The 13,111-nt window shown below is 39.7% G+C and overlaps 1 protein-coding gene across 1 annotated transcript; it reads left to right on the top strand.

Moving 5' to 3' along the window:
- The first annotated feature begins 3,190 nt into the window (after window positions 1-3,190).
- LOC114207697 (annexin A2-like) lies at window positions 3,191-11,578 on the top strand. The gene is made up of 2 exons (XM_088027494.1): window positions 3,191-3,555; window positions 10,659-11,578. The coding sequence occupies exons 1-2, from the start codon at window positions 3,240-3,242 to the stop codon at window positions 11,357-11,359; spliced, it is 1,017 nt and encodes a 338-aa protein (XP_087883620.1). The 5' UTR covers window positions 3,191-3,239; the 3' UTR covers window positions 11,360-11,578.
- The last annotated feature ends 1,533 nt before the right edge of the window (window positions 11,579-13,111 follow it).

Below are 13,111 nucleotides of genomic sequence, written 5' to 3'. Positions count from 1 at the left end.
ATTTATATCCAGCAGCTCTGTCAAACTCATTCTTTAAATAAAATAATTTTTGCCTGATTTTTTATACAGTTATGATTTGTGAATAGCTTTCTTTCCAATCCTTTTATCTATTACTTTCTTGTCTTATGCAAGTATATTAAAGGATTGTATCAGTTTCTTACAAATGCCGTAACAAATTACCACATTCTGAGTGGCTTAAAACAACAGGAATTTATTTTCCCACCAGCTAGAGAATAGAAGTCTTTGGGTGTCAGTAGGGTCTCCCTCTGAAGACTCTAGGGAGGAAGCCTTCTTTGTGTCTTCCAGCACCTGGTGGCCTCAGCACTCCTTGCCGGGTAGCAGCATAACTCCAATCTTTGCTCCGGTCTTCACTAGGCTTTCTTTCTGTGTCTTTCTGTGTTAACTCCTCTTCTAAGGATACCAGGCATTGGATTTGGGGAACACTGTAAATGCAGGATGATTTCTTCTCAAGGTACTCAACTACTTACATCTATAAAGATCCTATTTTCAAAGGCGGTAACATTTTGAGATTCTAAGTGGAAATGAATTTTGAGGAGACACTATCCAATCCACTACCAAGAGATTCACTAGGATAAAGAATTGAAGTGGTAGTGAACATCCTCTTGCAGTCCTAATTTTTAAGAGAATTCTTTTAATATACCACAGTTACTGTGGTTTGTGAATTCTAAAGCACGTGAATTTTCCACATTTCAACAAGTCCAAAAGGGTAATAAGCCTTACAATCAGTGATTACTATAGTTTAATGGGTAGTATTTTTTTCTTTATTTGCAGTACATCTTTTTTTTAACAAACGGCAACTTGGACTTAATAGAATGAAATAAAGTTGTTTTCCTTTACATTTATTTTTAATGTTAACTTTTAGCAGATTGAGAAGTTCCCTTCTTTTTTTGATTAGAGGTTTTTGTTTTGTTTGTTTTTCCTTTATATCATGAATAGATGTTGAATTTTATTAAATGTGTCTTTCCCCCTTCTACTGAAATAAATATATGATCCTTCTTCTTTACTTTGTTAGTAGGGTAAATTTTATTAATAGATAATTTAACTTTAAACTCACTTAGTATTCCCTACTTGGTTGTGCTCTATTACCTTTTTATAGGCATTGTTGGCTTCATTTTTGCCAATTAAAAAAAGGATATTTGTAATATGCTCATGAATGAGATTAGCCTATAATCTTCCTTCCTCCTGTTATTCAGGACTGGCTTTATCAAAATTATACTTGGCCATGATGTATCATCCTATTGTGCTGTTAAATTCCATTCACTAATATTTTGTTGAGGATTTTTGCCTCCATGTTCATCAGGGATATATATCTGGAGTTGTAGTTTTCTTTTCTTGTGTTATCTTTGGCTTTGGTATGAGGGTGATGTTGACCTCATAAATTGAACGTGGAAGTTTCCCTCATCTTCTATTTTTTAAAAAAACTTTAAGAGACATTGATATTAATTCTTCAAATGTTTGGTATAAGTTGCTTTTGAAGATACCTGATCTTTGGCTTTTCTTTGTGGGGAGATTTTTTTGTTTTGTTTTTGTTTTTGTTTTAGCAGTCTTTCTCAGGACTGGTTATTGCCCTTCTCACGCTTTCTATTTCTTGAGTCAGTCTTGGTTGTGTGTTTCTAGGACTTTGTCCATTCCTTCTAGGTTATTATTTATTTTAAAAGTTTTATTTATTTGAGATAAAGAGAGCACGTGAGTGACGGGGAGAGGGAGAAGGGTTGAGAGAAGAAGGAGAAGCAGACTCCCTATTGAGCAGGGAGCCAGATGCTGGGGCTCAATCCAAGGGTCCTAGGATCATGACCTGAGCCAAAGGCAGACGCTTAACTGACTGAGACACCTAGGTGCCCCTCTTCTAGGTTAGTTAATTTAATTTATTGGTGTATATAATAACTGAAGTAGTCCCTTATGAGCTTTTTTTTTTATTTCCATGGTATCAGTTATAATATCTCCTCTTCCTTTACTGATTGCAACTCAAAACCATAATGAGATATCATCTCACACTTGTTAGGATGATTACTACAAAAAAAAATGGAACAAATATTAACTTAGGATAGGAGAAAAAGAAAACATGTGTACATTGTTAGTGGGAATGTAAATTCATCCAGGCCCTATGGAAAACCTTACAAAGGTTCCTCAAAAAGCAAAAAGAGAACTACCACATGACTCGGCAGTCTCACTTCCGTGTATGTATCCAAAGGAATTGAAATCAACAACTTAAAGATACCTGCACTCTAATGTTCATTGCAGCATTATTCTTAATAGCACAAAAATGGAACCAAACTAAATATCAATAAATGAATAAATGTTATATGCATACAATGTAATATTATTCAGCCCTTAAAAAAAGAAGGAAATCCTGACATTTGAACAACATGGAGGGCATTAAGCCAAGTGAAAAAAGTGAGACACAGAAGGACAAATGCTACATGACACCACTTACAGAAGAAATCTAAAATTGTCAAACTTATAGAAGCAGAGAGTCGAATGGTGGTTGGTAGAGGCCAAGGGAATGAGAAAATAGGGAGATACTAGCCAAATGGTACAGAGTTACATTTATACAATAAGTCATAGACATTCACTTACTCTACTTATGTACTGTCTACTGTACAGCATTGAGCCTATAGTTAACACTATTTTTTTTTAAAGATTTTATTTATTTGAGGGAGAGAGAATGAGAGATAGAGAGCACGAGAGGGAAGAGGGTCAGAGGGAGAAGCAGACTCCCCGCTGAGCAGGGAGCCTGATGTGGGACTCAGGATGATGACCTGAGCCGAAGGCAGTCGCTTAACCAACTGAGCCACCCAGGCACCCTATAGTTAACAATATTATATATTTAAAAATTTGCTAAGAGGGTAGACTTTATATTAAGTGTTATTATTACAAAACAACAACAATAACAGGGCAAGAGGAAACTTTTGGTGGTGATGGATATATTTATTGTATAGATTGTGGTAATAGTTTTATGTGTGTGTACTTATCTCAAAACTGATAAAGTTATATACATTATATATGTATAGCTTTTTGCATGTCAATTATATGTCAATAAATTGGTTTTTTAAAAAAGATTATACAACAAAAATAGTTGATAGTGTTCTTTCATTTCATTCTCTGAAAAAACATATATATCTTGGAATTATCAAGACTTTCATTAAAACTTGCCTATGGATGGGCTCTACAACTGGGGATGCTCACAGCTCTCGGCGCCAGGCCCAGCTTCCTTCAAAATGTCTACTGTTCACGAAATTCTCTGCAAGCTCAGCTTGGAGGGTGATCACTCCACACTCCCAAGTGCATACGGGTGGGTCAAAGTATACACCAATTTTGATGCTGAGCGTGATGCTCTGAACATTGAAACGGCCATCAAGACCAAAGGTGTGGATGAGGTCACCATTGTCAACATTTTGACCAACTGCAGCAATGAACAGAGACAGGATATTGCCTTCGCCTACCAGAGAATGACCAAAAAGGAACTTGCATCAGCACTCAAGTCAGCCTTGTCCAGCCACCTGGAGACCATGATTTTGGGCCTATTGAAAACACCTGTTCAGGGGGCGGAGCAAGATGGCAGAGGAGTAGGAGACCTAGATTTCGTCTGGTCTCAGGAATTCAGCTGAATAGGGATCAAAACCATTCTGAACACCTACGAACTCAACAGGAGATCGAACAGGAGAGTAGCAACAACTCTCTGAACAGAGAAGCGACCACTTACTGGAAGGTAGGACGTGCGGAGAAGTGAATCCGAGGTGATATTCGGGAGGATAGACGGCGGGGGAGGGGCCTCCGTCGGCCGCTTCTGGCAAGTGCTAGAGCCGCGGAGCACAAAATCGGACCTTTTAGAAGTTGGCTCGGCGGAGGGACGTCGCTACAGTGGCTAAGCGGGGGGTGGAATCCTCCCGGGACAGTGTGGTCTCAGGACCCTTGGGGTCACAGAGAGACCGGGGGTGCCAGAGTGCGCCAGAGCTCCCAGGTATCAGAGCGGGGAAGCCGGCTGCAGAGACGGAGCTGAGTTGCGGGCTCTCAGCTCGGGGTTGCCATAAACTGTGATCCGCGGCCCAGTCGGGGCACGGCTCCCCCAGCAGGGACCCAACAAGCAGCAGATCCGGGGAGACTCCCCTTCCTTCCCAGGGAGGAGCGGTGCGGGAACGCACTGCAGGGATCTGCTGGGTTTGGAGACTCCGCGCGGGGTCGGGTGCCAGAGATAGCAACGCTCGGTCACAGGCCGGGTGAGCACAGAGTGCGGCCGGAGACGGGGGACACGGAAGTGAATGCTTTTCTCTGGGGGCACACTGAGGAGCGGGACCCCGAGTTCTCAGCTCCTCCGGGTGGAGATTGGGAGGCCACCATTTCTGCCCTGGTCCTCCAAAGCTGTACCGAGAGTTTGCAGGGAACAAAAGCTCCTGAGAGCAAACCGGAGCAGCTTCCTTAGCCCGGACCGACAAGGGCGGGGCAATTCCGCCTCCGGCAAAGACATTTGCAAACCACAGCAACAGGCCCCTCCCCCAGAAGATCAGCACAAACAGCAAGCAAGCCAAGACCAAGTTGATCCATCAAGGAGAATGGGAGAACTCCAGCGCTAGGGGAATACTGCACATAGATTCATGGCTTTTTTTTTTTTTTTACCATGATTCATTATTTCATCAAAGTTAATTTTTGTTGACTGTTTTTTTTTATTTTTCTTTTTACCCTTTTCAACCAACATCTTATCAATCCCTTTTAAAAAAAAAAAAACATTTTTTATTTTTCATTTTTAGAGTCATATTTTATCCCTTCATAGTAGTTACCCTTATTTTTGGCATATATATATAAGTTGTTCTCTCTTTAAAATTTTGAGGTACAGTTTCTTCTAACAGATCAAAATATACCCTAAATCACTAGTGTATGGCTTTGTTCTAGTCTCCTGCCTGATCACATTCTCTCCCTTTTTCCTTTTTTTTTTTTCTTAAATCTTCTTTCCTTTTTCAAACAACTTATCTTACCAAGTCCTTTTATAAAATCTTTTATAATTTTCATCTTTACAGTCATCTTCCATCCCTTCATTGTATCAACCCTTATTTTGTACATATATGTCTTTCTTCCTTTAAAATTTTAGGAGGCACGTTTTTCTAACAGACCAAAATACGCCCAAAATCTAGTGTGTGGCACTGATCTATGCACTAGCCTGATCATATTTGATCATATTCTGCCTTTTTTGAATTGTTTTGTTTTTGTTTTTATCTTTTTTTCTTTTTTTTTTTTTCCTCTTTCTTTTTTCTTTCTTTCCCTTTCTTTTCCCCTGGTTTCAGGTCTTTACTGATTTGTATACAGTATATTTGCTGGGGACGTTGTAAACCTGTTAGCATTTTGTTCTCTCATTCATCTGTTCTCCTCTGGACAAAATGACAAGACGAAAGAAATCACCTCAACAAAAAGAACAAGAGGTAGTACCGTCAGCCAGGGACCTACTCAATACGGACATTAGTACGATGTCGGACCTAGAGTTCAGAATCATGACTTTAAAGATACTAGCTGGGCTTGAAAAAAGCGTGGAAGTTATTAGAGAAACCCTTTCTGGAGAAATAAAAGAACTAAAATCTAACCAAATCGAAATCAAAAAGGCTATTGATGAGGTGCAATCAAAAATGGGGGCACTAAATGCTAGGATAAATGAGGCAGAAGAGAGAATCAGCGATATAGAAGACCAAATGATGGAAAATAAAGAGGCTGAGAAAAAGAGAGAGAAACAACTACAGGATCACGAGGGCAGAATTCGAGAGATAAGTGATACGATAAGACGAAACAACATTAGAATAATTGGGATCTCAGAAGAAGAAGAGAGAGAGGGAGGGGCAGAAGGTATTTTGGAGCAAATTATAGCAGAGAACTTCCCTAATGTGAGGAAGGAAACAGGCATCAAAATCCAGGAGGCACAGAGAACCCCTCTCAAAATCAATAAAAATAGGTCAACACCCCGACATCTAATAGTAAAACTTACGAGTCTCAGAGACAAAGAGAAAATCCTGAAAGTAGCTCGGGAGAAGAGATATGTAACCTACAATGGTAGAAACATTAGATTGGCAACAGACCTATCCACAGAGACCTGGCAGGCCAGAAAGGACTGGCAAGATATCTTCAGAGCACTAAATGAGAAAAATATGCAGCCAAGAATACTATATCCAGCTAGGCTATCATTGAAAATAGAAGGAGAGATAAAAAGCTTCCAGAACAAACAAAAACTAAAGGAATTGGCAAACACGAAACCAGCCCTCCAAGAAATATTGAAAGGGGTCCTCTAAGCAAAGAGAGAACCTAAAAGCAGCAAAGAGCAGAAACGAACACAGACAACAGACAGTTAACAGTCACCTTACAGGTAATACAATGGCACTAAATTCATACCTTTCAATAGTTACCCTGAATGTAAATGGGCTAAATGCCCCAATCAAAAGACACAGGCTATCAGATTGGATTAAAAAACAAGACCCATCCATATGCTGTCTGCAAGTGACTCATTTTAGACCCAAAGACACCCCCAGATTGAACGTGAGGGGGTGGAAAACCATTTACCATGCTAATGGACACCAAAAGAAAGCTGGGGTGGCAATCCTTATATCAGACAAACTAGATTTTAAAACAAAGACTGTAATAAGAGATGAGGAAGGACACTATATTCTACTTAAAGGGTCTATCCAACAAGAAGATCTAACAATTGTAAATATCTATGCCCCGAACATGGGAGCAGCCAATTATATAAGGCAATTAATAACAAAAGCAAAGAAACACATTGACAACAATACAATAATAGTGGGGGACTTTAACACCCCCCTGACTAAAATGGACAGATCATCTAAGCAAAAGATCAACAAGGAAATAAAGACTTTAAATGACACACTGGACCAAATGGACTTCACAGACACATTCAGAACATTCCATCCCAAAGCAATGGAATACACATTCTTCTCTAGTGCCCATGGAACATTCTCCAGAATTGATCACATCCTAGGTCACAAATCAGGTCTCAATCGGTACCAAAAGATTGGGATCATTCCCTGCATATTTTCAGACCACAATGCTTTGAAACTAGAACTCAACCGCAAGAGGAAAGTCGGAAAGAACTCAAAATACATGGAGGCTAAAGAGCATCCTACTAAAGAATGAATGGGTCAACCAAGAAATTAAAGAAGAATTAAAAAAATTCATGGAAACCAATGAAAATGAAAACACAACTGTTCAAAATCTTTGGGAAACAGCAAAGGCAGTCCTGAGAGGAAAGTATATAGCAATACAAGACTTTCTCAAGAAACAAGAAAGGTCTCAAATACACAACCTAACCCTACACCTAAAGGAGCTGGAGAAAGAACAGCAAATAAGGCCTAAACCTAGCAGGAGAAGAGAAATCATAAAGATTAGAGCAGAAATCAATGAAATAGAAACCAAAAGAACAGTAGAACAGATCAACGAAACTAGGAGCTGGTTCTTTGAAAGAATTAACAAGATTGATAAACCCCTGGCCAGACTTATCAAAAAGAAAAGAGAAATGACCCAAATCCACAAAATCATGAATGAAAGAGGAGAGATCACAACCAACACCAAAGAAATACAAACAATTATAAGAACATATTATGAGCAGCTCTATGCCAGCAAATTAGATAACCTGGAAGAAATGGGTGCATTCCTAGAGATGTATCAACTACCAAAATTGAACCAGGAAGAAATAGAAAACCTGAACAGACCTATAACCACTAAGGAAATTGAAACAGTCATCAAAAATCTCCCAAGAAACAAAAGCCCAGGGCCAGATGGCTTCCCAGGGGAATTCTATCAGACATTTAAAGAAGAATTAATACCTATTCTCCTGAAACTGTTCCAAAAAAATAGAAATGGAAGGGAAACTTCCAAACTCATTTTATGAGGCCAGTATTACCTTGATCCCAAAACCAGACAAAGACCCCATCAAAAAGGAGAATTACAGACCAATATCCTTGATGAACATGGATGCAAAAATTCTCACCAAATTACTAGCCAATAGGATCCAACAGTACATTAAAAGGATTATTCACCATGACCAAGTGGGATTTATTCATGGGCTGCAAGGCTGGTTCAACATCCGCAACTCAATCAACGTGATACAATACATTAACAAAAGAAAGAACAAGAATCATATGATCCTCTCAATAGATGCAGAAAAAGCATTTGACAAAGTACAACATCCTTTCTTGATCAAAACTCTTCAGAGTATAGGGATAGAGGGTACATACCTCAATATCATAAAAGCCATCTATGAAAAACCTACAGCGAATATCATTCTCAATGGGGAAAGGCTGAGAGCTTTTCCCCTAAGGTCAGGAACGCGGCAGGGATGTCCACTCTCACCACTGCTATTCAACATAGTATTAGAAGTCCTAGCCACAGCAATCAGACAACAAAAAGAAATCAAAGGCATCCAAATCGGCAAAGAGGAAGTCAAACTCTCACTCTTTGCAGATGATATGATACTGTATGTGGAAAACCCAAAAGACTCCACCCCAAAACTGCTAGAACTCATACAGGAATTCAGTAAAGTAGCAGGATATAAAATCAATGCACAGAAATCAGTGGCATTCCTATACACCAACAACAAGACAGAAGAGAGACAAATCAAGGAGTCTATCCCATTTACAATTGCACCCAAAACCATTAGATACCTAGGAATAAATCTAACCAAAGAGGCAAAGGATCTGTACTCAGAAAACTATAAAATACTCATGAAAGAAATTGAAGAAGACACAAAGAAATGGAAAAACGTTCCATGCTCATGGATTGGGAGAATCAACATTGTGAAGATGTCAATGCTACCTAGAGCAATCTACACATTCAATGCAATCCCCATCAAAATACCATCCACTTTTTTCAAAGAAATGGAACAAATAATCCTAAAATTTGTATGGAATCCGAAGAGACCCCGAATAGCCAGAGGAATGTTGAAAAAGAAAAGCAAAGCTGGCGGCATCACAATTCCGGACTTCCAGCTCTATGACAAAGCTGTCATCATCAAGACAGTATGGTACTGGCACAAAAACAGACACATAGATCAATGGAACAGAATTGAGAGCCCAGAAATGGACCCTCAACTCTATGGTCAACTTATTTTTGACAAAGCAGGAAAGAATGTCCAATGGCAAAAACACAGTCTCTTCAACAAATGGAGTTGGGAAAATTGGACAGCCACATGCAGAAGAATGAAACTGGACCTTTTTCTTACACCACACACAAAAATAGACTCCAAATGGTTGAAAGACCTAAACGTGAGACAGGAGTCCATCCAAATCCTAAAGGAGAACACAGGTAGCAACCTGTTCGACCTTAGCCGCAGCAACTTCTTCCTAGAAACATCACCAAAGGCACGGGAAGCCAGGGCAAAAATGAACTATTGGGATTTCATCAAGATAAAAAGCTTTTGCACAGCAAAAGAATCAGTTCACAAAACCAAAAGACAACCGACAGAATGGGAGAAAATATTTGCAAATGACATATCAGATAAAGGGCTTGTATCCAAAATCTATAAAGAACTTATCAAACTCAACTCCCAAAGAACAAATAATCCAATCAAGAAATGGGCAGAAGACATGAACAGACATTTCTCCAAAGAAGACATCCAAATGGCCAACAGGCACATGAAAAAGTGCTCAACATCGCTCGGCATCAGGGAAATCCAAATCAAAACCTCAATGAGATACCACCTCACACCCATCAGAATGGCTAAAATTAACAAGTCAGGGAACGACAGATGTTGGCGGGGATGTGGAGAAAGGGGAACCCTCCTACACTGTTGGTGGGAATGCAAGCTGGTGCAACCCCTCTGGAAAACAGTATGGAGGTTCCTCAAACAGTTGAAATTAGAGCTACCATTCGATCCAGCAATTGCACTACTGGGTATTTACCACAAAGATACAAATGTAGGGACCTGAAGGAGTACGTGTACCCCAATGTTTATAGCAGCAATGTCCACCATAGCCAAACTGTGGAAAGAGCCAAGATGCCCATCGACAGATGAATGGATAAAGAAGAGGTGGTATATATACACAATGGAATATTATGCAGCCATCAAAAGGAATGAGATCTTGCCATTTGCAACGACGTGGATGGAACTGCAGGGTGTTATGCTGAGTGAAATAAGTCAATCAGAGAAAGACATGTATCACATGACCTCACTGATATGAGGAATTCTTAATCTCAGGAAAGAAACTGAGTGTTACTGGAGTGGTTGGGGGTGGGAGGGATGGGGTGGCTGGGTGATAGACATTGGGGAGGGTATGTGCTACGGTGAGCGCTGTGAATTGTGCAAGACTGTTGAATCACAGATCTGTACTTCTGAAACAAATAACGCAAGATATGTTAAGAAAAAAGAAAAAGAAGAAGATAACAGGAGAGGTAGAAAAGGGGAGTATGTCAGAGGGGGAGACGAAGCATGAGAGATGATGGACTCTGAAAAACAAACTGAGGGTTCTAGAGGGGAGGGGGGTAGGGGGATGGGTTAGCCTGGTGATGGGTATTGAGGAGGGCACGTTCTGCATGGAGCACTGGGTGTTATGAACAAACAATGAATCATGGAACACTGCGTCAAAAACTAATGATGTAATATATGGTGATTAACATAACAATAAAAAAAGAAAAAAAAAAAAAGAAAACACCTGCTCAGTATGATGCTTCTGAGCTGAAAGCCTCCATGAAGGGGCTGGGGACTGATGAGGACTCCCTCATTGAGATCATCTGCTCAAGGACCAACCAAGAGCTTCAAGAAATTAACAGAGTCTACAAAGAAATGTACAAGACTGATCTGGAGAAGGACATCGTTTCTGACACATCTGGTGACTTCTGCAAGCTGATGGTTGCCCTTGCAAAGGGTAGAAGAGCAGAGGATGTCTCTGTCATTGATTATGAACTGATTGACCAAGATGCCCGGGATCTCTATGATGCTGGAGTGAAGAGGAAAGGAACTGATGTACCTAAGTGGATCAGCATCATGACTGAGCGGAGTGTGTGTCACCTCCAGGAAGTATTTGAAAGGTACAAGAGCTACAGCCCTTATGACATGCTGGAGAGCATCAAGGAGGAGGTCAAAGGAGACCTGGAAAATGCTTTCCTGAACCTGGTCCAGTGCATTCAGAACAAGCCCCTGTATTTTGCTGACTGGCTGTACGACTCCATGAAGGGCAAGGGGACTCGTGATAAAGTCGTGATTAGAATCATGGTCTCTCGCAGTGAAGTGGACATGTTGAAAATTAGGTCTGAATTCAAGAGAAAGTACAGCAAGTCCCTGTACTACTACATCCAGCAAGACACGAAGGGCGACTACCAGAAGGCGCTGCTGTACCTGTGTGGTGGGGAATGACTGAGGCCCACAGCGAATGAGCGCCCAGCAGTGGTGCTCCTTTGTTTCCAGCTAACAGTTCCTGAAAATAGCTTGTGACTAACAGACCCCTTGTGCCTGTCCCCGTGAGGATGGTGTTAACATCACCCCCTCCCCATCCTTATGTCAGTTGCCTAAGCATTGCCTGCCTCTCATGTCTAGTCTCTCCTTTTAGCCAAAGAAATGAACATTCCAAGGAGTTGGAAGTGAAATCTATGTGAAACACTTTGCCTCTTGTGTACTGTGTCATAAACAGATGAATAAACTGAATTTTTACTTTATAAAACAAAAAAAAAACTTGCCTATGGATGTACCTGTGTCTATTTTTTTATTTGGTGAGAATGTTTAAATGCTTGTTCAATTTTTGCAACAGATAGAGGAATGTTGAGATCACTTTCCCTTCCCGATGCACTTTTGTTAAATTAGACTTTTCTAGAAATATGTCTATTTTGTCTGTTTCAAATAAAGTATCATAGAATGGCTCAGAAGAATGGTTAGAATTCCTGCTGCATTTCTAATGAGGCCTCTTTGGTGGCTCCTTAATTTTTTAGTCAGTGTAACTTTGGTTTTTTACTGCTTTGTATCTTCACTGACTCAATGAGTTTTCAGCTCATTTTGTATTATCTCCGTTTCTTTCCTCCTTTCTGATTTAGTCATTAATCTTTTTCATTATTAATATTTTTAGATATTCTAGTGACTATCTGTGTAATTTTAAATGATATAAATATTGTACTATTTTTTTCTCTCAAATTTTCATCTGTGCTTACTCTCTGAGAGAGGTAATTTGAGATAAAGGCTCTTCCTTTTGTTCTTCAAAATGCTCCTTACAGGTTAATGACCCTGTCAGCCAATGAAAGTGATTACTCCTGAATGACAGTCTTTGTCCCCCTCCCCAAATGCCACTGTATGCACTAAAGGTTTCCATGTACTCAAAAGCAGTCTGTATGTAAGTAGAATCTCATTTTGTCAACTCACTAGCCATATGACTTACAGCAAGAGTTTCACCTTTGCAGTTTTAGGGTGCTTATTTGTGAAATGAGAATACAGCCAGTCCTACAAGGTTATTTTAAGACTAAAATTAGGTGACAGTTGTTAATGTGCCTAAGACTGGCCCTTCATAAAGTAAGCGCTCAGGATATGTTATTTCCCTAGCCCCCATGATAACTTTTCTGTTACACAGCATGCTACCTTTTCTGTTTGAAGATAGTACAAATGACCATGTATCAGTTATCCAGAATTTTCCAACAACTTAGTACATCGTCTACGTTTAAGGAATAAATGGGCAGAGGTCTTTTCTCAGACTATGCACATATATTGTAGGAAGTAGAAGAAAAATTAATTGATAGCAACATTGTGAGAATCCTAATATCCACTTTTTTTTTTTTTTTTAAAGAACAGTGGTTTATAGAGAGTGGAGTGGTGGGTACTAGGTGTTGGGAGAAAACAGGAGATGTTGGTCAAAGAGTACAAAGTTACAGTTGTAAGATGAATAAGTTCTCGGGATCTAATGTACAACATGGTAATTATAGCTAATAATACTGTATTATATACTTGGAAATTCCTGAGTAGATATTAAATGTTCTCACCACAAAAAAAGAAATGTTAATTGTGTTACACGATGCAGGTGTTAGCTAATGTCATGTTGGTAACTATTTTGCAATATACAAAAGAATAGTAGTTTATAATCTCTTTTGTGTCACAGACCCCTTTAAGAATAAAGTAAAAATCATGGAC

Source organism: Eumetopias jubatus, unplaced genomic scaffold (assembly GCF_037043125.1).
Source record: "Eumetopias jubatus isolate StellerSeaLion01/CBP00866 unplaced genomic scaffold, mEumJub1_p1.0 scaffold_1, whole genome shotgun sequence".
Taxonomy (NCBI): Eukaryota; Metazoa; Chordata; class Mammalia; order Carnivora; family Otariidae; genus Eumetopias; species Eumetopias jubatus.
The sequence above is the reverse complement of the archived record's forward strand: the minus strand, read 5'-3'. Positions and strand labels throughout refer to the sequence as shown.